The 25,948-nt window shown below is 33.3% G+C and overlaps 4 protein-coding genes across 4 annotated transcripts; 2 read left to right on the forward strand and 2 right to left on the reverse strand.

Moving 5' to 3' along the window:
- The first annotated feature begins 1,358 nt into the window (after positions 1–1,358).
- Positions 1,359–6,512, forward strand: LOC139430284 (uncharacterized). The gene is made up of 10 exons (XM_071197035.1): positions 1,359–1,724; positions 1,803–2,083; positions 2,203–2,404; positions 2,453–2,758; positions 2,813–2,947; positions 3,447–3,605; positions 4,918–5,553; positions 5,608–5,780; positions 5,833–6,035; positions 6,090–6,512. Exons 1-10 carry the CDS (start codon positions 1,394–1,396, stop codon positions 6,436–6,438), a joined length of 2,775 nt encoding a protein of 924 aa, XP_071053136.1. The 5' UTR covers positions 1,359–1,393; the 3' UTR covers positions 6,439–6,512.
- A 4,292-nt stretch (positions 6,513–10,804) lies between these two features.
- LOC111413776 (rRNA 2'-O-methyltransferase fibrillarin) lies at positions 10,805–12,125 on the reverse strand. The gene is made up of 2 exons (XM_023044879.2): positions 12,012–12,125; positions 10,805–11,869 (listed from the first exon to the last, which is right to left on the reverse strand). Exons 1-2 carry the CDS (start codon positions 12,022–12,024, stop codon positions 10,911–10,913), a joined length of 972 nt encoding a protein of 323 aa, XP_022900647.2. The 5' UTR covers positions 12,025–12,125; the 3' UTR covers positions 10,805–10,910.
- Positions 12,126–12,335: 210 nt separating this feature from the next.
- LOC111413802 (WD repeat-containing protein 43) lies at positions 12,336–14,537 on the forward strand. Its single transcript, XM_023044910.2, has 4 exons — positions 12,336–12,615; positions 12,677–12,921; positions 12,975–13,367; positions 13,428–14,537. The coding sequence occupies exons 1-4, from the start codon at positions 12,439–12,441 to the stop codon at positions 14,458–14,460; spliced, it is 1,848 nt and encodes a 615-aa protein (XP_022900678.2). The 5' UTR covers positions 12,336–12,438; the 3' UTR covers positions 14,461–14,537.
- Positions 14,538–17,900: 3,363 nt separating this feature from the next.
- LOC111422550 (dyskerin pseudouridine synthase 1 Nop60B) lies at positions 17,901–22,205 on the reverse strand. Its single transcript, XM_023055752.2, has 6 exons — positions 22,106–22,205; positions 21,895–22,034; positions 21,594–21,810; positions 19,119–19,373; positions 18,222–19,051; positions 17,901–18,165 (listed from the first exon to the last, which is right to left on the reverse strand). Exons 1-6 carry the CDS (start codon positions 22,119–22,121, stop codon positions 18,106–18,108), a joined length of 1,518 nt encoding a protein of 505 aa, XP_022911520.1. The 5' UTR covers positions 22,122–22,205; the 3' UTR covers positions 17,901–18,105.
- Positions 22,206–25,948: the final 3,743 nt, after the last annotated feature.

The following is a 25,948-nucleotide window of genomic DNA, read 5'->3' on the forward strand; positions in this document are numbered from 1 at the left end:
AGCCTTATATTGACTTCGTTGATTCGCAAGTTCCTCCTTGCGTTACTTCAAATTCTAACTTAAAACAGGATCAGACATGTCAAGAAAATCAATAACCGTGTCAAACAATTCGAAGAAACGGCGCAAACAGTTTTCTTTGAAAAGCCACCTCACGCCTGTATGTAGAAGCAAGCGTTTGAATTCCTCATCGTTTTCATGGTAAAGTTGTCGGAACAGATGATCATTGAGGGAATTAGCTTTGATCTTGTTGACACCAGTAATAACCAGTTCTTGGTTTCATGCAGGACACCACTCCATTTTTTTGCATCTAAGTGTTGACGATGAATGACACAGTGAGTAGTGATGATCTCTGAAACTTCTTTCTTAAGGTGAGATCCCAAATTTTCTTTTTTTTAACAAATTGGTGAGTTTGGATTCAACGTCCGTGGTCACTTCGTCAATCCGCCTGGAAACAGTACTGTTGCTCAAAGGAACCGATTAACTTATCTTGTTACTAGGGCCTTCGCCTCGCATGATTTCAACAAATTTTTTTCACATTCTTACTTTTGCTGTAATCATTGATCGCTTTCACATCCTTATCGCTGCTTATTTTAACAATCCGCGCTCTCGATCTAAGTATCTACATGCCTCTTACTTGTACTGCTTCAGAGGCCTTAATCACCTTTTTTTGAATTTTTGTTGCAACATTCACCCCACTGGTGCCTTAACCTACCTTTTCGATTAATATATTTTTCTCTTTTAGGGTTTCTAGCTATCATCACCCCGAAAGATGTAGTGACCTCTTAGAACTGGAAATACAACACTAACATTATGTCTTTCAACCCCACAGAAGCAGCTGTTCCAACACTATTTTCTACAACATAACATGGTAAGTCACTTAACATATTTTTATACTTATCGGCCTAATCGGCATCCTACAGCACGGTAACGCTAAGTGGTCGAAACGGATTTTAACGTGGAGAATGTACAAGCGGAGCATGGGAAGACCACCCAGGAGATGGGTTGATGACATTGAGGAAAAACCTGGGAAGAATTGGCTACAACCAGCACAAGAACAAAACGACTGGAAGATAAAAGAGGAGGCATATGTTCAGGAGTGGATGACTAAATGCTGAGAAAGAAGAAGGAGAAGAAGTTCCAACAAAATAATGCCAAAAAAAGTTAGAGAAGTTAATTCAGAAAAAGACAAATTACCATGAGTTTACTTGAAAGCCCTGATATATAATTTATTCATATTACATTAAGATTGTTTACTTGGTTTGGTTAAAATGAACTCTATTTGTTGAAGTGTGTTATAAGTTTGATAACAGAAGTTATTCTTAGAACTTGATAAATATGTTACAGAATTGTTTGTAAATTTCATCAGTTCAAAAACCATAGACCAAAAGGAAGAATGTTTAAGAAAATTGTAATTATATTTTGGATACAACTGATTAAAAGTTTTTTATGTAAAGATGGCATCGGTGAAATTACAATTTTTAATAGTGGTTCGTATCCAAATTTAACTATGCATTGTATCAATAAAAATCCAGAAAGTGAATCAGCGTTGATATGGATCAATGATCAAATGGGGGAAGAAATATTAAGTGATGGAATATTACCTAAAAAATACATTTGGAAAATGGATGAATTTAAGGGGACATTTTTCCAAGATGTTAAATTGCAAAGTTCTTTGGACTTCGCCTTTAATTATACTGGATTTGTACTTGATAAACGTTGGAACGGTAAGAATTAAGAATAAATTATACTTGATTTTTCATTGAGAATACATAAAATTAACAATATATAAATTATTAAAATAGATTTTAAAGAAATTCAAACGGAGGGACATGAATTTCAAGAATTAACTTCAATTTCTCCTTATAGTGATGTATTCACAATAGACTTCTCACTCCGCATTAAAGAAGATGGTTATGTGTATATCTCTGACCATGTTGATCCATTAAAAGCTAGAAATACCTACTTCATTATATTTGGTGGATGGTGGAATAATAGTGTTGGTTTTCGAAGATGTGGTCCAAAAGAAATAAGTGAAAGTGTTTATTATTTTCCAACAGGCGAATGTTTCAATGTTAAAGTTTTCGTAAGTTTTAACCACTCTTTTGTATTCGGATCTAAAATTCGGAATCTCTCGGATGGCGGAACTGTGTATTCCGTTCTGCAGGCAATCTAATACTCAGTTAGCTAATAGAGCTTTTTCAGGGTAAGGCAGGGAAATCTCCAACAGTATCAATAAAATACTGGAACCATTTTAGAATCGAAAAACAGCTTGATACCATAAACGTATATCAATATGTAGATCATACTTTAAAACTGCTACTTACTTTTAAAGACAAAAACAATTTTGTTCCAGTAAAAGCTGTGATCAGAACTAAAACTTTAGGATATTGGAAATTTCACGATTGTATGGAAAAACATATAACCCAAATTTAAATTAATTGCATTGTTTTAGACAAATTTTATGCAATAACGAAGAGTCGTATTAAATCTAAAGCATTTTTTGTTTCATCAGAACGTTTATGCGTAAAAGTATATTTTAAAGCATGCCCCAAATGTAAAATAAATTTAGAAATATGGAATGATACTCATAAAATAGTGTCCAAAGAAGCAACACAGGAGGGAATAAACTGGGAAACTATAATTTTAAAATCCGAACAAAACGTTAAATATGTTTCGTTGAAATTGGTAATAGTGGCGGATATAAAAAATGAATTAGAGCCTTATTTGATAGGCGATATTGTTGACTGCAGTCAAGATAGTAAGATTTATCATTATCAAATAATTAAAACAAAAAAACATACGTTGATTTCAGAAACCCATCAAATTCAAACTAATCAAATCGATAAAATGCTTCATACTTGTTGCCATTCAATCAAGCACGCAATAAAAGTGTGTCCACGATATTCACTTTGGTGCGAATCTACAAACATTACATCAATTGATGCTTGTAATTGTTTTATGAATAATAACAAAAAACATGGTGTTTCACTATAGTGTGCCAAAAAATAATTTCAGAATATGTTCAGCAATCTTTGACTTGTCGTTGCAAAGTCGACAACTTTGTTTCCTAGCTTTGTGCAAGGATGAAGAGATGGCAATTTAAAGACGTATGACCGTCAGAAAACCTGAGAGCAAACTTAAGTCCCCTTTGCTGAGGCATAAAACCTCTTTGGTTTTCTTTTGCGACGGAGTTATCATACTTTTCGCCTATCTGTGTCCTAGAAGTTGTTCCCTATGAGTCCTCCCATGTGCTAATATATATTCATAAAAAGTTAAAGAGTTTTAAAGTTAACAAATCGAAAGCTGACCAAGACTACTCCAAAAAAATATTTCATATCGCTTTAAAATCAGATTTTTTGTATGAAATTTTCGTTTGGTCTACTACTTTTGAAACACCTACAATTTGTTATAAACATTTTGTTGCTACATTGTCCTATGTTTCTTAGACAAAAGTTGTCCAGAAAAATCATTTCAAAACAACTGCTTCTCTTGCGACGCTTTCAACAATTGCAAATTTTGCGATATGTGTTGCGAAAAATCAATTTTAGGCGATCTAGAATGTAAATGTTACAATGAAGATTATAGCAAGGAAAAAAAATATCAAAGTAAGTTTTTTTTATAAAAATTACTTGTAAGTAGCAATTAACAAAAACCAGCAATAATTGAATGTACTCGAATATCATTTGAGCAAAACACCAGTGTATCTTAAATAAACCCAAATCAATTTGGCAAATTATCATTGCAAGAATGAGTTAAGAGAATTCCCCACCACAAAGATATCGAACCAGAAAGAGAATTGTTGATTTAAGAAGATTAATGAAATATCAGGCGATGTAGAAGAGATAGAATATTAGAAAACAATGAACCAGAAGAGTAGAAAAAGAAAAGAAGCCTTTATAAGTACTGGAAACGATAAGGTAGTAGCCGAAGGGAAGTTATTAAGACATTTAGATGTTTCATGCGGTTGCAATCATATCGGATATACGATTATAGGATGCTGATAAGAAGTTATATGTCAACAATTTGGATGTATTTAGTCGTAGTGTGAATAAAAGATGAGATATGGATATAGCGCATAGGAAGGACATAAATTTAAAATGTGTGATGGGTGCTGATATACTTATATACTTTATGTCCATCATGTATTGTAGCCTCGGGTGGAGGTAGAGCCTTTTCTGCTTCCTGTTTATTCCTCAATAGACTTTAATAGACACATCGTTGATGGCGATGATCAATACTAGACCCCTAGATTTCGAGTAGTTCAACATCAGCCATTAGCAAAGCGATACTCCTCAGACTGCCAAAATGTTATCCTTCGATAGATAATCGATAGGTCATGACGACTCTCAACAACTTGCCTATGTTCCTTTAAACGGACTCTCAAATACCGTAAGAACCTCTCTTACAAAAAAATTTTTGCAATGCTGGTTTTTTTTGCACTCTATCTACTTCAAAACCCAAGGTGTTCTGCACAAATAGTCCATTAATTTTTTTTTGATTTACTGCTCCCATGTCTTTGAAATTAAAATTGTAGAGGTTGTCTTTACATGTCATGCGTCATAGATAGAGATGGGAAAGGTAACTTCAACCCGAAGAAGGTAAAGCCTCTTTAGCATCTCTATCTATGGTTCATGAAATGTAAAGACGATAGTAGATACTGAATTTTCTTGGAATATAACTTAAATCCAGATCAAACTCAACAGTATAATATACTTTCGATAGACTGAAAGCAGCATTCTTGAAAACATTTTATTTCGGAAGATCAAAATGCACAACTCCTACTGGGTTTGAGTCTGGATTTCAAAGACGTGGAAGTACTAGAATCCAAAAAAGTTCTAATAAACCTTGTTCGAACACTTTGTATAAAAGTTTCATTACAAATTTTGTATATTAATGTAATAGTTTATATTGAAATAGGTGATACTTGGAATGAACTAGATATTTTACAATTCGTTCAACAAAATGTGTCACTTGATATATTTTTCACCGTAAGTTGCAATCACTGCAAAGGTCCAATTACGGTTGGTATTAATATTACATGCATCAGCCCATGGTGCTTACAATTACCTACAGACCAACAACACCATACTATAGAAAAAAATTATGAATCAACATCAGTAAATGACGAAAAGGTTACTTTTAAAGTCATTGGTTTAACCAACTATAAGATTAAAATTGAAGCTAAAAGGTATAGGGCGAAAACTCATCATAAAGAATACACATTAACTACAAACGCAACAAGTTCTGGACCTATTTTGGATGCGAATATTTACGAAAAGACCAATAGTAGTTTAAGTATACGATTTAAACCGCCTTATCCGAAAATGGGAGTTTTAGATTGGTATAAAATTTATATCAAACAACTTGACGAAAATGATCCTTTGGAATACAGAAAGTTTTCCCCCGCGCAATGTAAAATTTGGGTTGATTATCATTGTGTTCACTTAAACAAACTTAAGGAAAACATGAAGTATATTATGCATGTAATCCCTATTAATAATCGACATCTTTTTGGAGCTTCAACAATAATAGAAGGATTTACCAAAGAAGACAGTAAAATCTAATAAAAAATAAGAAATTTAGTATTTGCTCATTACTTTTTTTTAGAACCAGAACCACCTGAATATTTATTACTTACATGGCAAACAAATCATTTAAATGTTGAATTCCCACATCCAACAATAACAAATGGACCGTTAAAAAGTTTTACAATATTCATTGACAATGAGATGATGTTAAAATCAATTATTAATAACGTAGAAAAGTTCTATAAATTGCGGGTATGTAATTATTAGATTAAATGTTAATGTTAGTAACAATTTTTTTGTATAGATACTAAAGTGGAAACCAGCAGCTAATATAACAATTGGGGTTAAAGTGGAAAATCAAGGAGGACAGTCCAACATTGTACAAAATTCAACATTTTCACCACCTTCAATTCCCCAAATAAATACAACAGCTATTGAGATCAAACCTAATACATCAAAAATCCAGCTTAATTTACCCGGAATCGAAGTGAATGAACATGTTGAATGGTTAATACTTCAATAATCAACTTATTAAAATACAAAGTAATTTTCCTTTTCTAGTTTTTTAGCTGTAATTGTTACAAAACGTTCTGAAGAATATCAATTTAATCCCAATCTATTTGTATTAGAAGATCAAAAGATTTTAGAAGAAGTTGAGGTACCTCAAAATTATATGAGTTGGGTCGCTTGGAAAAGCAACATCACAAAAAATGAGCCAAAAGTTATATCTATAGGAGATGACATTGGTAACAATAGAGTACTTCTTGAGAAAACTAAATATAACATCACAGTTTACATCAAAAACACTTACAATAAAAAAACAAATGTTTTTATATGGCGGAAAGAAGTATTGACCTACTTTAATGATTATTCTTGTGTCCCTTGTGAAGCATGTGTAAATGTTTTTTAAGTTTGTTGTAAGTTTTAGAAATCAGAACACGCAATAAAAGCTGTGTCATAAGAAGAATTGTGTATTTTGGCTCCTTAATGCCATTTATGTACTTTGAACTTATAAATACCCAAACAGTGGGTACTTACCAGGGCACGCGCGATGTTTATCACATTTCTTTCATTTATTATGTGGTGATATTATTACCCGTGCGACGATAGCAACAAACCTCCCAGCAACAAACTTTTACCCGTAATTTCCTATCTACTTTCTTAGCTGATATCTTCGTTATTATTAGAGATAGTGAAAAACTAAACGCACCACATGAGAGCTTGAATCTTTCTCTATCTAAAACCGTGTTTTCTAAGTTGATATTAAGATCAATAAAAAATGAAGAACACCGACCGCGCTGTACTTAAAATAGCTGAAAATTACCAAACTTCAAGGCCTTGTGCAATTGTTATGAAACCGAATTTTAAAAAACTGTTATCACAGTCAGAAAGGGCGCTCCTTTATATTATTGATAACTTTTTTATATGACCAGGACAAAACTCTAGAACCATATCTATCTTATTGAAAGTTTTCTGCTCTTTCTAATGGTGTTTTTTAACAACAATTATACACTTTAATTTAACAACAATTATTAATAATCGATAGCTTACAGAATCATTGAAAATTTTTTTTTAAAGTTATACCGGCTGGTCAGAAATATGCGTCAAATTTCCGTATATCGAAAAGTTTATTTTTTTAAATGGCAACTGCACTTTTTTCCCTCACCACCGTATTATATGCTGAAAAATCAGGAGACTTTGTGATTACATCCCATACTAGTAGAGTTGCTAGTAAACATAGTAGTAGACTTTAAATTTTGTCCGCTATTTTTAAACGAGTTATGACGTCATTCATATTTTTTTCAAATGGCAATCCCATTTTTATTACGGAATATGAAAGAAGATTTTTTTTTGAATCTAGTACAGTAGTAGTTTAATAATTCAGAAGGGTATGTTGAAAGTACAAAAACATGCCCTATTATAAGTTAAACATATTCCCCAAATTTCATTTTCATAGCGTCTATGGTTTTTGAGAAAAAAAATTAAACTAAACTTTTCCGCCATTTTTGGAGGGGTGTAGCTCCTTAGGGGAGCCGAACTCGCCCATGGTTCATACATCAAAGTGCCCTTAAAATTCACTAAAGAATCACTCCTTGAAGTTTGTTGCAGTCATTCAGATACACCCTGTATAAATTTGAAGTAATTAAACTTTAAAGTAATTTTTCTCGAAAATTTTCTTATGTAACCAACATTAATATTGAATGTACTAGATTCAGAAAAAAGTCTTCTCTTTCGTGTTCCGTAATAAAGATGGGGGATTGCCATTTGAAAAAAACATCGATTGCGTCATAACTCGTTAAACCGTTTAACGGGTAAATTATTTTTTCGTTTTTAGAAACGATTTAGTTATGGTAATGCAACTATTTGACCTTATTGACAAGTGGTCTCTATAAAAGCCACTAACCGTTAAAGAGTTAAAAATGGGGGAACAAATTTGAAATATACACCAAAAAATTGCACAAAAGTTAAATCTTTAGTCCCATTTCAGCGATTTTTCCATAAACCTTTTATAATTATTTTGACTCAGGTCGTCGTGACAGACTCTGTCACAAATGGGAGTTAACTAGAAACAGAAAAATCCACAATGTTTGATAAGAAAAGCCACATAGTGGCTCCAAAAACCTTTGTAAATCTAGGGACTTTAGTTCCGACTGGTTAGGATTCCCTCAGATGCAATTACGTATGGCAATTACACCTGTCAAATAATGCCGCACATTTGAATATCACTGCATCATATTACATGTGAGATTGCCTCTGACGAGCTTCCAACCAGTTGTAACGTTAGCTGAAACAAAGCTATAATGTCAATTATAATCTAATTATTTAATCATACCATTATTACTTTATTATACTCTTACCGAAAAATCTCTTTAAAATGACGTTTTCATCTGTCATTCTGAACAAGCTTCAACTTATAAATTTTTAAAAGTTGAAGTTAGCGGCAAATTTAATAATACAACGAATTGGAATTTATACTTTTTAAATTAAAAGAATGATACTGGTAATAATTGTTATTGCTGTCTCTCATCATTCCCACTATTAATAATAAAATTGTTAGTTTAATTAAATTATTTCAGTATAGACATTAACGCCATCTTACGGTGGGATTTCGACATACAATCAGTCCCAAGTTCAAGGTTTATATATAAGAGGTTGTCTAGGTTCGTACGCAATCATACTGCGCATTACGTCACATGTGGAAAATAATACCGCCAAGCAATTCAAATTAAACAAAGGCACGGAGCACCACATGGCCATAAGGTTGCGTGCGCAATCCGTGATCGCTTACGTCACGAAACACTCCTGCTCTTGCCCCTCGCCCACAAACTAAAATCAAAGTACTGCAGAATAGGAACTTAGACAACCTCTTATATATAAACCTTGTCCCAAGTTCTCCTATCAAAAAACATGCAAATATCCTGTTTAGTTGGCTGCACTGTAAAAAGAGAAATCGGTTGACTACAACAAATGCCGCTAAATTAACGTACTTAAGTTATAATTATAACTTATAATTTATAAGTTATTAAATATATATAAAAGTGACACAAACCCAATTAGTTAGATTCTACTGTCCTTGACACAAACCAAAATATGGCAGATTCCGAAAAAAAGCCGAGCAATTGTCAACGATGGAAGACGTATTATCAGACGAATCTGTCTTAATTTAGATCATATCAATTTATTATGATCAAAAATTAATGTTATTTAGCATTTCTTGTTTTATTTTTATGAGTTTTTGTGTAAATAATTAAATTAAAGAACTTTTATTTTTGAATTAAACTTGTTTACTTTTTTAGTGACCTTTGTATTGTTTTTAAATTTTATTCCCAACCCATGGAATTTTCCCTTGAAAATAAATACCCTTGTGTATTTAACAACACTGCTTAAAATACTGCTTTTCTTATATGGTTAGTTCAGTTCTTAATAACCTCCTATTTGTTGTACTGATTGCAGCTTTATTAGCATTATTATAGCTGCCGGACTGAGAGGAGCAGCCCCTCTCATCACCGCGACCTATAAGATCTATTGTAACATAAGCCTTCCAAAAGTTTAGGGCAAATGTACATTCTTTATAAACCTTAGTATTGCTCTAAGGTCTTGTTCCTTTATGTCGGTAGGTGTCAGGCGAACTTCGCCGAAAATTTTGTGTCTTAGGCGGCTTCTGATTGCAGCTAACAAACATTAAAAAGAAATATAAGAAGTATCTTGCATCGGAGAGTGTAATAAGAGTGAAGTGATAGCACTAATGTAAACAATTAGAAAATATATTTTTATTCTTCTCTTTCTTTTCATATTTTCCTTTTATGCAGTTTTTATCTATAGCATGTACAGGTGTCCAAATTTCGATGGATTTGCAGGGTATCTCAGTTATTATGAAAGATAGAAAGTTGCGGCTTTCGCGAACCTGAGCTACTTTTTTGTGAAACTTACAATGGCACAAACCAAATTTTCAGAACTCTCTTCGTTTTTGATATACAGGGAGTGTTTAAAATTTACGATTTTCAGATACCTCCTGTATCTCGGCTATCCGGAAACTTAGTAAGAAAGTAAAAACGGGTTCTAATAGATTTTTTCACGTGGAATCCAATGGTGCACGTAGAATTTTTCTAATCATCACGGTTTTTGAGTTATAAACACAACTCAAATACTGAATACTCAATTTCTAAAATACTCAGCTCTTTATAACTCAAAAACCGTGATGACTAGAAAAATTCTACGTGCACCATTGGATTCTACGTGAAAAAATCTATTAGAACCCGTTTTTACGTTTACTGATAGCCGAGATACAGGAGGTGTCTGAAAATCATAAATTTTGAAACACTCCCTGTATATCAAAAACGAAGAGGGCTACGAAAATTTGGTTTGCGCCATTGTAAGTTTCACAAAAAAGTAGCTCAGGTTCGCGAAAGCCGCAACTTTCTATCTTTCATAATAACTGAGATACCCTGCAAACCCATCGAAATTTGGACACCTGTACAGTGTGTTAATTATTTTAATTAATTCGACGTCATTTAACGTTTTAATTAATTCATTGCAAGTATGCAACCAATATCACAGTATTGGTATACGCAATTTGTATAACACACTGTTATTAGTTATACATTTTGAATGTATTTTTATTTCATTAATTCAATACTTAAAACAGTTATTCAACAAAAGATGATTCTGATCTGAAATTAAAATTAATCCATAGGATGTACTGAAGGATTTAACCTCAATATTTTTCATTTATCCTTTTTTTTTCATGTTCATTTTGTCATTTACAATAAAACAACTTTATTATGAAAAATCCTTTTATATTTCTCTTACATTACAAATTGCAATCGAAATGAAACCATTATATTTATGAACTTAAAACATACATTAATCACTAAAGTCAACTTATTCCCCTTTTTTTGCGGGTGGTTTATAAACCCCAACAACAACTGCATGATCCCTTTCATATGGTTCCAATGTGATTTGCTCTTGAGGTTTCATTTTTTCCGCTTTTAATTTTCCAACTTCAGATGCAAACACAGCCTCAGGTTGCGCTGTAGAATCTATACAAGATGCTTTAATGGATATAACGAAATGTCCTCCATTCTTCAAAAAATGATGTGAATTTAATGCCACTATCCTAGCTTGATCTGGCTGGGCGACGTCAGCAAATACTGTATCCACCATTCCAACCAACATCCGGTATTTATGTGGATGTCTGGCATCTTCAATGATGGGAATGATGTTGGTGCGTTTTTTAGCTACATTTAATAAATCTCGTCCGGATCTATGAGAGAATTCGACTGCGAACACCAACCCTTCAGGCCCAACTATATCAGAAACGTGAGAAACTGTCGTTCCTGAAGCAGCCCCTAAATATAAAACTCTAGTTCCTGGGCTCATATGAATTTTATCAACACCACCTAATATTGCAGCAGCTAATTTACTTCTAAATGGATTCCACACTCTGTATTCAACTTTATCACCTTCATTTTCAACAGAAATCCTTTTTTCACCATAAACATCAGAACCAGGAACAAGATTTAAAGTAACTAATGCATCTTCTTTCCCTCTAGCAATGAAAACTCCTTCATGCCTATGGGGTTCGATAACGACCGTTTTACCTCCTTTGAAGCCTCCTCTACCACCCCCGCGTCCACCTCCTCTACCACCACCTCGTCCACCGCCACCACCCCTTCCAAAACTGGGACGACCACCTCCTCGTCCTCCGCGGTCACCAAAGCCACCACGACCAAAACTTGATCTGCCGCCACCACCGCCGCGACCCCCGCCTCCACGACCTCCGCGGTCACCAAAACCACCACGACCACCGCGGTCACCAAAACCACCGCGACCACCAAATCCTAAAAAAAAATTAAATATAAGACAACCACGCTAACATTTAAGGTTATGTATTCATAACCACAAAAACATGTTTATTTATATCAATGTTTTTATTCAACAAAAAATTTAGACGTATTAGATATGTTAAAGAATGATACTTACCAGGTCTTCCCATGGTAAATTAACTAAAAAAGGGGCGCAATTTCACTTAATAAGATAAAAATCACGGCGTACTCTTTCAAACCACGTGTAGAGGTTAGCGATAGTTTACGATGTGAAGTTAGGTACGTTGTATAATATACGTCACAAAAATATGGAGTGGGTCAAAAAGAATACGAAAATAAATTGATTAATAATAAGATACAATTAATTTTAACAATTAAATGAAAATAAAAAGAGAGTATGTTTGATAATTTAAAAATCTGTAAAAAAACATTAACATCAAAAATAAATTTAGTGTTTTTCATGAACGTTAATACATGATACAACTCCATCTTTTATACGATGTAGTTGAATATTGGACAGAGTGGGAATTTGACATAACCTCAAAAGTGCGAAAACGTGTAGTTTATTGTGAAAATTTAAAATTATGGCATCTCAATTTTCGAAAGATGGGAAATATTTCGCCACTCTCTCAGTGGACGGCAAGTTAAAAATATGGAATACGTTATCCAATAAATTAGAGCAAGAATACATACCAAATTGTCATTTATCTTGTCCCTGTACCTGTTTGCAATTTGTTGAAACTCAAACAACACATAAAAAGGTATATATAATTTAAAAATATAAAATAATAACGTAAATATGAATTCTTATATCTTTTATAGGATGTATCTCCTTCAAAAAAGAAAAGAAGAAGCTCTTTGGCATCATGTTCCCAATATGTTATTTTGGGTACTAATACCGGATTACTTTTGGGATACTCACTTTCAACATCTAGCATTGCTTTTACCATAAATAGTAAAACTAATAAAGTAATTAGTTGTTTGTCATGGGATTTAGACACAAAGATCTATGCAGGAATAGAACAAAGTGTTTATGTTTTTAATATACAAGATTTAAGTGTTATTGAGTAAGGAGGAACTTATTTATATAAAGAAAAAAGTTTTAAAACATATTTTTTAGCAAATGGAAATGTGAAACCAATAATATATCTGCAATTAAATTAATACCAGGTGGAAAATTATTAACTGCCTTTAAACGTATAAAATTATGGGATATCAAAAGTAAAGAGATTTTAAAAACATACACAGGACATAGCAGTGATGTGTTTGTTATGGAATATATCAAACCAAAACAGAATTCTGAGGATTATTTTATAACAGGATCAAAAGGTGATCGATTATTGAGCTGTTGGTCTTTGAATCAACAAAATTCTGATCAAAACGCTATTTCTACATTTCTTATGGATGATGTTGTTGATAATGTTGCTGTTTTTCAAAGTGGAAATGGAACTACTTATTTTGCTGCACTCACAAGAGGAGGTTCAATTTATTTTTATCAACACATTTTAAATGGGTAAAGTTTTCTTGATTAAAATTTATTATTAATCCAATTTTATTTTATTTATCTTTTCAGAAGATGCAAAGCACCATTAAAACCTCAAACGGTCATTCAAATAGCATCAAATTCTAATGTTCAAAAAGAACAAAAAGCTCAAGTAATCCCAGTTCCAATATTAGGTGTAAAATTTCAAGAAGATTTCGTTATAACCATCTGTTATGGTTCTCATACTCATCTCACATTTGAAACAGTAACAATAACTCATAATGAAAAAATACAATGTCTCGTCCGAAATGAAAACACCATTTCAAAAATCAGTAAAAGCGATCAAAATAACACAAACGTTCAGCGTCCAATAGTAGGAAATGATGTTCATTATATCACACCACATGCGACCCCATCAAGTATAGCATTAAAAAGAAAATCGGGTGGATCTGGTACGAGCGAAGTTCCAATGGAAAAACGATTAGAAAATTTAATGTTAACAAAGTCAGATGAGAAAGTACCAAAAGTAACAAATTTATCGCAGTTATTAATTCAAGGAATTCATAGTCGGGATAAAAGTATTTTACAAACAGTTTTAAATAAAAAAGATGAAAAAACTATTAGAAATACGGTTCAAAGATTGCCAATAAGCGCTGTTATTTCTTTGCTACACGAATTAAACGAATTTGTTAATGGAAAAACATTTTCTTGCTCGATAGCGTCAATTTGGATTAAACACATATTAGAAATCCATTCGGGCGTGTTACTTTCAAATCCAAAATTATCAGAACTTTTAGAACCAATGTCAAAATGTATAGAGAAGCGATTAATACTGCAAATGCCATTAAATAAATTACAAGGAAGGTTGGGCTTATTAATGTCCCAAGTGAATAAAGATGACTTAAATGATGAAAGCGATGACGTGGATGGTGTTGGAACTGAAATTTTAAATTATATTGATAAAAGTTCCGATAGCGATTCGGATATTGAAAATATGGATACATCATTGCAACAGTCTGAAAACGAATGGTCGGAGGAGGATGAAAATGTTGAGGAAAATGGAAATAGTTTATCGGATGATGATGAAGTTGTTATGTTATCTGATGATGATGATTCGACGTAGTTGTTTCTTTCCATTTATTATTTTGATTTCAATTATTTTTAATTTTAAAATAAGTAAATAAAGTTATTTTATAAAGATTTTTTTTTAATGTGTTGGACAAATCTGAAGTTTTTTAACCCCTTTAAAAAAATTAAGTGGAAAGAGTAAAATTTAATAAAAGTTCTTGATTTAAGAAATTCATTGAGGTTAAGATTAGAATTTATATGGAATATTTGGCAAATTTTAATTAAAATTCGATGCCTAACTCAATTCTAAAATGCTTTTTCATTTTCATGGAGTTTAAATGAGATTCAATAACAGTTCTAACTTCTGTTATGAACCATGTATGTATGTAGGTCATGGTTTTAATGAACGTTAATATAGAAAAGAATAGTGTGTTCTTTATGTCCGAAATTTGGGGTCATGGTACGCCAAAAATGAATTCTGTTAAGTACGCGATGTTGAGAGTTGGGACAGTCACAAACAATATGACTTACCGTCTCGTCATCAAATCGTCTACAAAGAGGTGTGGTCGCCAGCTCTTCTTATGTGTATATTATATTAGGCATATAATATACATATTTGCTTATCCTCCTGTGGTGGTTGGTAATATAACTAGGCAGAATACTATTAATGAAATCCTTGCATCTACCAACGTGCTTTCCTTTTCATTTAGCTTGGTTACAGATGCTGAGATCTGGGATGCTTTAACTTACTCCAAGTCCACTAGTGTTGGAGCAGATGGTATTGGACTCAGATTACTCTTACCCATTCTGGATATAGTTATTACTCCCCTAACACATATTTTCAACTGTTCTTTTGAACAATCCATATTTCCGTCTAGCTGGCCTATGTTATTCCTATCCCAAAAATTAAATCTCCATCCCATGTTGGTGACTTTCGACCCATTTCTATTCTATCTACGTTGTTAAAAGCTATATTCAGAAATATATTGAGGTGTTTAATCTGATTAACAAGTTCCAGTCTGGTTTTTGTGAAGGGCATGGTACTACTACAGCACTGATGATATTAGATCTGCGTGTGATAACGATTGTGTTACTTTGCTTTATTTTAGTAAGGCCTTTGATTCTGTGGACCATGCCCTCCTGTTAACTAGGCTTTCTGCAATTGGTTTTACCTCTTTTTGTGTATCTTGGTTCCAGTCCTACCTTTCCTATCGGTCTTTACGTGTCCGCGTAGAATCTGTACTCTTCTCCTGTTGGCATCAAATGTGGAGTTCCCCAGGGCAGTGTGCTGGGTACTTTGCTCTTCTCAATTTTCATAAATAGTATTAGTGATGGTATCTCGTGTAACTATCATTTGTATGCAGATGACCTTCAACTTTATATTTCGTCAACTGTTAACAACCTGCCAGATGCGTTGTTGCATCTTAACAACGATCTCTCTAGCGTGCTTGACTGGTCTAGACGTCATGGACTTAACCTGAATCCAGATAAAACGCAAGCCATTGCATTTGGCACTCGCCCTTTGCTGGCACAATTTAATTCCTTAACTACCCTGCAACTGAGGCTTTATTCTGGTTTCGAATCACAAGTTCAGGGAGTCTGTAAGAGGGTTTACTTCTGTTTCCATACTTCGCTGGTACCTTTCTCCTGTTGTACGTCGTAATCTTTGTTATTCTCTCATTTTCCCATACATTGATTATGCCGATGCTGCGTATCCCGATTTGTCCGCAGCCCTTCGGGGCAATTTGGAAAGACTTCAGAACAATTGTATACGGTACATTTTTGATTTAGGAACGTTTTAGCAGATTACTCCATGTCGTAACAACCTGCAGATGATGACTTGCCACAGTATTAGATCATTTTGTATGCTTACTATGTTGTACCCTCACTCCTGCTTATTTGTCCGATGCCTGTCACTTTTTTAGAATCACATGACTTGCCCACTCGATCAATGTCGGACTCTACACTCGTGTTTCCAGTCCATAGTACTGAAATCTACCACAAATCTTTTACAGTGCAGTTGATTGCGTTGTGGAACGATTTGCCCGCTGTTGTGCGCAATGCAGCTAGTTTAATAAGTTTTAAAAATGCCTTGAGGCGCCATCTGCTATCTCTTCAACTATCTTCTTCTTGACCTATACGTGTTTGTTTTCTTCTCTAGTCTGCCTTTCATGTATCTTTTACTGCATTTTTTTGTGTCTATTTCCTTGTAATAATAACTGAATGTCGATTCGTTACATAACTCAAATATGCTCATTCGCTCGGTCCTATTAGCACATCATTTAGCATTACTTTTTTGGTAGCCATAATTATTTAATTAAAATTACATATACACTGTTACCAGTTGGGTCTCTTGGAAGATATCGCTTATTGCGATAAATTGATCTGTTTGCCTTGATGTCTATATTTGTTATGAATGTATATATTTATGGAAATACTTGTTTTTGAGGCAATAAACATTATTATTATACATAATACTTAAATGGTAATATTAGACTTTTTTTGGGGACTTCACTAAAGATGGCTACTATGCGCCAACATAGCCTGGCAGCTATCATGCAGATTACAACGTTTCTGCCAACTTTTTTGAAGTCAATGATCACATTAGTCGCTATATTTATAGCAGTTATTTTGGCCTGAGCAGTAGACATTATCCACTGATCGCAATCGAAGCAACGCCATCACGGCCACCTCCCTGATAAAAACATATAGTTGCAGCACGTTCAGCATAGTTTCCATCTTGGGTGTGGAACTCATGGCGCCCGTAATTGACAGGCTGGCCAGCCGTTGCAACAATTTAGCCTTATATGCATGTTTCAGTGCTGAGCACCAAACTATGGCTCCATGAGCTACCATGGGTCTTATCACAGAAGTGTAGATCCACATTGTAACCTTCGGATTTAATACCCATGTGGGACTATATGCCCTTCGACATTGGGTGAGTACAATCGTTGCTTTTTTGGTTTTGCAACTAATGTGTAATTTCCAAGTCAGTCTCTGAAGCAAAGGTTAATGGACTGTTGCAGAAATGGGATGGTGTATGGTATATGGTGTTGTATAACATTGACTGAGTGTTTCGTTCTTGTCAGGAATACCAAATTTTATCGCTGTACCAATTTCGTTGCAATTTGGTAAAGCGATAAAATGGGCCAAAATAAGATTTATATATTTTTTTATACTTGCTAATAAGGTCCACTTTGGCAGCATTTAGTACCTTTATAGTACGTTTAAAAATATTAATTACGTTTTTGATCATCCCCTATAAAGTTTCAGTAAAATAGATAACCCCTTTTTGTAAGAATAATGTAAAAAAACTATTACACAGTTGAGCAATATTTTGAAGAAGATCGTAAATGACTTGCAAATTAAGATTTATGCAGTAAAATAAGAACCATATGACATTTACGGATTGTTGATTTTCGCGCAATTTAGTATGTTGACTTCTTTATATGCTAAGTAGAACTTTTGAAAGGACTTATAAAGGTTAAAATTGAATTTTTAAGAATAATCTTTTTTATTGTGAAAAAGATATACACTTTTTTCAATGTTTTACATAATTAATAAGAAAAATACCTTATAAAATTATTAACCTACAAGAAAAACAAAAACAATGTTTTTAATTCTTATTCCATTGTTTCTTTTAGATTGATTTTGAAACATTATTACAGCTTAAGATAAAATAATAAATCAGAAAACAAGATTATTCATCCAAATCCTTTTTTTTATCTTTCTTTTTCTTCTTCTTTTTCTCTTTTTCAACCTAAAACCAGAATGAAAAGCAAAATCATGGGGATAATAATTATTTAAGAATCTTACCGGTTCTTCACTGGAAGCAGGAGTTTCTTCAGCAGCTACTTCACTCACTTCTTCAACCGTCTTCCTTTTCTTTTTCTTTTTTTCTTTTGGTGTAGTTTCAACTTCACCACTTTCATTTTCCGTCGCACTCACCTTCCGTTTTTTACTACCCTCTTCTTCATCATCTACAATTTCTTGTTTGGGTACTTTTGTTTCTTTTTGTTCAGGTACAGCCCAATTAACATATCCACTTAACCATTCTTTTGGGGTATTCTCATTTGGTTTGCCATATTTATCCAATTGACCTTTAGCTATTAACATTTTCTTTTGTTTAGCTTTTGGTCCAAGACCCCATTTTCTTGGATATGTATCCCGTTCCATTATTACCCTTTTTATTTTCGCCACAATTCCATGATCACAACTGGCAATTGTGGCTGTGGTCATTAATGCTACAGCTAAAGCGACCGCTTCACCTTTTGTCGTTACAATAACAATTTCTTGGTTCAATTCGATATTATCGTCATACCGTAAAATACCCGGTAACAGGATTTTAGCACCATAGCAAACTGCATTAACAGAACTATCTTTCATAATAATTCTTTTGTGATTTATAAGTAACCCTTCTAAAGGTTTAATAACACGTCTTAAATATGATTCATCTTTATGATTATCATATAACCATTGAGCATCTAATATATCATGCATTGTTGCCATGTTGTCTAATTCTGTTTGAATACCAGAACGAACTCGACGTAACTCAACCATTTGACCACCAACACCAAGTATCATACCCAAATGAACACACATTGTTCTGATATAAGATCCAGCTTCACAACTTACCCAAAATACAGCTAAACATTAATTTTAAAGTTAATGAACATATTTAATTTTATAAAATTATATAGGTATGGATCTTACCCATATTTCTCGTTTCATCAAATTCAAACAACTTGCTGTCGTAAACTGTACGCACTCTGAGTTGTCGTTTTACAGCGGATATTAATGGGGGTCGTTGGAATAAAGCGCCGCGAAGTCTTTCGAGTGCTTGAACTACTTTTGGAACACCGCCATCGATTGCTGAGAAAAGTTTTAGGACAGAAACGTATTCTTTTCCTGCCGATTGTTGGGATTTTACGAGACGTGTTGCTCTGTCGATACATACTATTAAACAACCTGTTGAAAATCAATAAATTAAACTATATTTTCTTTAATTAATTAAAAAATACTTCTTCTGTTGATGTATACGATTAAATGCTGTAATATTACAGCTGATAAAAGATGTGATATAATCGCCTTTAACAAAATTAATCAACCAATGCATGAGAGAAAATACTTTTCCAATTGCTTTAAAATTAGCATTGGTAACTCCCGTCTTTAAGAAAGGCGATTCTCTTATAATGGAAAATTAATATACTCTCCACAGAGATATACACAGATACAGAACCCACAATAGTCATAAGCTAAAACCTAAATTTTGCAAACTCTCTAAGTCACAGAAAGGTGTAGATTTTACCGCGCTCAAGTTTTACAATAAATTACCTTTAACGGTTACGCTTTTACCTGTGATCAAGTTTGCAACATTGATAAAGCAATTTCTGCTGTTGAGAGGTTTCAATTCTTACTCGGGGTTCCTTAAATATGAATTTTTTGAAAGGGATTTTGTGGCATTGGCGTTGGTCGTAACAACATCAAATCATAGAATGTGCTTTAGATTTGACGAATAGAATTTATAAAGTTGTATCTCAAGAACGAATTGAGATATAAAGATGAAACAAAGAACATTTTAAAGCTAATTTTATGAGTATTCAATGTGCCATAAATAATTTCATATTTCCCAGAAACATGGTTGTTATAATTTTTTAAACCCAACTCTGCATGTTTGATTATTGTAGATTTGACAAATAGAATTTATAAAGTTGTATCTCAAGAACGAATTGAGATATAAAGATGAAACAAAGAACATTTTAAATCTAATTTTATGAGTATTCAATGAGCCATAAATAATATCTTATTTCCCACAAACATGGTAGTTATGATTTTTTAAACCCAACTCTGCATATTTGATTATTGTAGATTTGACGAATAGAATTAAAACAGTTGTATCTCAAGAACGAATTGAGATATAAAGATGAAACAAAGAACATTTTAAAGCTAATTTTATGAGTATTCAATGTGCCATAAATAATTTCTTATTTCCCACAAACATGGTTGTTATGATTTTTTAAACATAACTCTGCATGTTTGATTATTGTAGATTTGACAAATAGAAATTAAACAGTTGTATCTCAAGAACCAATTGAGATATAAAGATGAAACAAAGAACATTTTAAAGCCAATTTTATGAGTATTCAATGTGCCATAAATAATATCTTATTTCTCACAAACATGGTTGTTATGATTTTTTAAACCCAACTCTGCATGTTTGATTATTGTAGATTTGACGAATAGAATTTAAACAGTTGTATCTCAAGAACGAATTGAGATATAAAGATGAAACAAAGAACATTTTAAATCTAATTTTATGAGTATTCAATGAGCCATAAATAATATCTTATTTCCCACAAACATGGTAGTTATGATTTTTTAAACCCAACTCTGCATGTTTGATTATTGTAGATTTGACAAATAAAATTTATAAAGTTGTATCTCAAGAACGAATTGAGATATAAAGATGAAACAAAGAACATTTTAAATCTAATTTTATGAGTATTCAATGAGCCATAAATAATTTCTTATTTCCCACAAACATGGTTGTCATGATTTTTTAAACCCAACTCTGCATGTTTGATTATTGTAGATTTGACAAATAGAATTTATAAAGTTGTATCTCAAGAACGACTTGAGATATAAAGATGAAACAAAGAACATTTTAAAGCTAATTTTATAACTATTCAGTGTGCCATTAATAATTTCTTATTTCCCACAAACATGGTTGTCATGACATTTTAAACCCAACTTTGCATGTTTGATTATTGCAGATTTGACAAATAGAATTTATAAAGTTGTATCTCAAGAACGAATTGAGATATAAAGATGAAACAAAGAACATTTTAAAGCTAATTTTATAAGTATTCAATGTGCCATAAATAATATCTTATTTCCCCCAAACATGGTTGTCATGATTTTTTAAAGCCAACTCTGCATGTTTGATTATTGTAGATTTGAGAAATAGAATTTATAAACTTGTATCTCAAGAACGAATTGAGATATAAAGATGAAACAAGAACATTTTAATGCTAATTAAGTATTCAATGTGCCATAAATGTACTTTGTTCTTTTTTTCTCTCTCTGTAAGCATTTAAAATGTATATTTTGGATCCACAAATAAATATTATTGTTAATATCAAAATAATTAAATTTTTATAAATCTTTTTACTCTAAACTTATAATTACCTGTAACTTTAGGATCCAAAGTTCCTGAATGTCCAGTTTTTTCAACTCTTAAAATCCTCTTGATCCATGCAACCACCTCATGACTACTGGGATTGCTTGGTTTATCAAGGTTAATAAAACCACATTTAATGTATTCTGATATATCACGTTTTAAAGGTGATGATCCATAGGGTAAAGGGGTATAATGGCTTGTCCTCACATTGAGATGATCAAAGTTCTATGAAACAATAAAAAGAGATCACATTAAAATATGATTTTTTTCTAAATGAAGCTTTTATTTTGTGTAAATGTATTAATGTACCTTTAATAGTAAAGGCCATTTAGATGTGTCTAATTTAACTATTTTATCTGAAGCTTCCAACTGGAAATGTTGCGATTTTTGGATTTCCCCAAGGTGTTTATCCTTCGATTTTTTATGCTTCTTCTCTTTGACTATTGTTTCTACAAAGAAAACGATTTGGATCAATACAAAATTGTGTTGATTTTAATTAAAAAATAAATATTTTTCATACCTGATTCCGCCATCATAAAACACGAACACGTGCAGTTTACTGCGGCGCTTTTTATTGAGGTTAGGTTTGTTGTATCGTTGTCCTGATTGGTTGATTTTGAGAATAGGAGTTCGAGTTCGACTGAGTATCATCTTAGAGTACGTTCAGGTAATTGTATTTATTTTATTTAGCTTTTATTATCACTACATTTCGGTATCACTTCTTATTTCAATTTTGCAAACATTACTTTATTTGGAGATGTTAATAGAGCCATTAATGTTTCAAAAAAATGTATCAAGTATGAACACGTTTTTGGACGACGGAAACGTACTACAAACCATCTTTGGCGCCCCAAATTCATATTGAAATAAGATGTAATATTACGATAGCATATAATTTACATTTATTACAATGTATAAAACTACATAAGATATTTATAATTAATTAAGAAAGCAAGACACAAGGTTTTATCAAAAATGTGAGGAAGCAAGTGGAGTCAGTCAGTTTGGATTTGAAAGCGGATTTGTAACCAGAAAAGCCATGTTCAGTCTCTAAAGACAAGTGCAAAATTGCCAAGATCAAAGAAAGGAAGTCTTTATGGGCTTCATCGACTATAAGAAGGCATTTGACTACGTTAAACACAATCATCTGATAACATAACTTAGAGATGTGGGACTGGATGCAAAGGATACAAAACATAACAGAATGCTGCACATAATAGAACCATCAGATAGGAAAAGCGATGAACCTACGCAGGAATCTGCATGGCACTTTAAGAAGAAGAAGAAAGCAAGAAAATACTCTATTCAATTCTGGTTAAAGCTACATGAAAAATCTGCCTTGAAGCATATATGTTCGAAAATATTTGTTAATAATTTGAGATTTGAAAGGAGTGGGTAATCTATGAATTAGTGCCATTAAACAACAAAATAGGGTACTGAAACCCAACATGCGTTTGGTATAAATATGTAATATTAATGTTTGTAATTTATATAATGTGTACGAGATACAAGATATCCTTGCAATAATGGCAGATGATTGTTCGATTTCTGCGCAATGCAAGATATGACGCACAAGAATGACGAAACATTTATTAAGATGTTTAAAATAAGCAGGTGGCGTGAAACAAATGTTTGATAAAGAGCAACAGGAGCAGATTTCTTGTACTTTCTTTTCAACTACTGCTTCTACTTCTTCAACGATTGGAAAGCTGAGAAAATACTTGCGACTGGCGATAGAAAATTAGCTGGCAGCTATGAACATAGAAATTCTTTTCTTAAATTTTATTTTTAGATGACGATGAAATGATTGTGGATGATTACATTACATTACATAAATTATATATCGGGTATCCAACCAACTTTGTACAGCGACTTCAAAGATGTATTTTACCGCGATAGATAAAATTATCAAATTTCACCGTGCAGTCCAATGCTCTTATTGAACATTATTTGGGGCGATAAACTGCGACTCAAAAATTGAGAATCTACGATTAACAGCAGGGTAGTGGCATAAAACGTGCTCAACCGTCTCCTTGTCCTCTGCACATAGTCGGCTAGGCCCAGAAAGTTGAGGTGTCTTTAATCGGCAGTGCCCAGTAAAGACACCCATTAGAACTTTGATGCTGCTACGAGCAAGTTCTAAAATTTTTCCGGGTTGGTCTCATTCCAGGAGAACTGGTCTACAGTAGGCAAAGTCTCTGTTCAGCCCACAGTCTAATCCTATGTTTGGCCATCGCAAATGATATACCAACCGCTGTCGCTGGCCCTACAAACGCTTTAACGCTGCCCTTTCCTGCTAGCTCATCTGCCGCTTCATTGCCAGTAACCCCAGAGTGACTTGGGATCGAGATCAGAGAAACTCTGTTATCATAACTCAGTGTGTTTAAAGTTCTTTTACAGTCATTAACCAGAACCGACACCGTTTTAATTAGCCGAGAGCAGCTTGACTGTCTGAGAAAAATCGTACTATCATGTTCTTCACCACTCTCTCAAGAAGGATTTTAGGAACCATGTCAATAGCAAATACTTCCGCCTGAAATACAGTACACTACGTACTCAGGCTGTAAGCTTCCCCGGCCCCTTCCGGCTTTTTGATTCATCTGTGAACATGCAATTATCTGCCTGAACCAGAGAATTTTGATTTCGATCCAGGACTGCCGTTTAGGCGGTACAATTTGGCATCTAACATTAATCGCTGGTAATGATCCCGTCAAATCTGACAGCATTGATAGCACAATGTCAGTGCTTATAGTGTCTTCCGCAGCCCATTGGTAGGACATGTCGGAGCAGTTTTGAACATATTGCTTAAACCTGTAAATGGTAGTTTTAGCCACTTGCTCGATATGCAAATGCAAAGGAGATAGGCCAAGCAGAACATCCATTGATAGAGTTTTCGATGTGCTTATCGTACCAGAGATTGCCAATCCAGCTACTTGTTGAATTCGTGAAAGTTTACTGATAACTGAAGTCTCTCGGCCTTTCCTATACCTTTTCTACAAAGAATACGACAAGTCCACAAGGATAATCTACCTTTGTGTAAAACTCTTTGCAAATGTCCATTCCATAAGAGGGTTTTATCTAGGATTAGTCCTAGATATTTGACTTCCTTTTAAAAAGGAATTTCTTCACCTTGGATAGTTGGGCTGATTAGTCCACCCTAGTTAGTTGATAATACATCAACATCAGAATCAGAAGTTAACTAAACAATCATCGAGTTCAACACTCGATAGTTTTATTGACGTTTCATCAAAAGTTGAACAAGACAAGCTAGATCAACTATTGGCTAGGGCAGTTTATGCTACAGGTACTCCATTTGCCATTGTTGAAAATAATCACTACTCCCTCTGCCCCAAATTATGGTATACATTTCTCTTTACAATTTGTCCCAAATTATGGTATACAAAACATTGAAAACTGATTTATCGTATTTATAAAATTAGTAATACAATTTATAACTTAGTTTAAGCATACATAAATGAAAATTTTACACATTTAAACACAATTCAACTGTTTCAATGGCAGTTTGGTTGCACATAATAGAAACAGGTAAACGTCCTTCGCGGCGAAGTTTTTCTTTATTCATGTGCTCAATTTTATAGTTGTTGCCTACTGAGGCCATCATGGTTAACTCCATGCACTTTTGTAGTATCTAATTTTTCTTTAGTTAATGCGTCGAAGGCACTTTCAAAACAATTTATTAATTCATCTATAGTTTTTGGCGATGTTTGGTGCTGCAAAGACTGAATAGCATTGAAGAAGCCAAGGTCTAATACATTCAAATTAGGACTATTTGGTGGCTGTGATTTTGTGTTTGATTTGAAGTTTTCATAAGAATGCGGTTTTGCATTATCTTGTTGAACACAAATTGTCTTGGCTTTATGCGCTTTTGAGAATTTGAATCTAATGGCTGGTAAAACGTTATCAATAATCATCTTTTTGCAATTTGCTGCGTTAATAGACTCGATGTTTTTGGTCACCATTTTTCCTCTCGTCCGGTTCTAGCTGTTTCTTTTTGCAGGTTCTTTATAAACAAAAGGCCAGAGTCCCATTTTGCTGTTGAAATACTGGTCGGGCCAATGCAGCCATGAACATAACTTTCATTATGAACTGTTTGCCTTTACACTGCTTTTCTGTTTCTGCTTCGTCCAGCGTGATATAGTATGACCTTTTAACTTGCGATAAGTAAAACCAATTTACATATCCTCAAAACATCGATTTGATTTAACCTTCGACAAACAGAACTCTAGTCTTCACTGTTGAGGATATTCTTTTTCTTTTTATAAAGTGTCCTCTTTGAAAATGCGAAAAACGGTCGATTTTGAATTGTTAATTGCAAACAACAAACTCCGAATTGTGCCACGGC

The sequence above is a fragment of the Onthophagus taurus genome, chromosome 1 (assembly GCF_036711975.1).
Source record: "Onthophagus taurus isolate NC chromosome 1, IU_Otau_3.0, whole genome shotgun sequence".
NCBI lineage: Eukaryota > Metazoa > Arthropoda > Insecta > Coleoptera > Scarabaeidae > Onthophagus > Onthophagus taurus.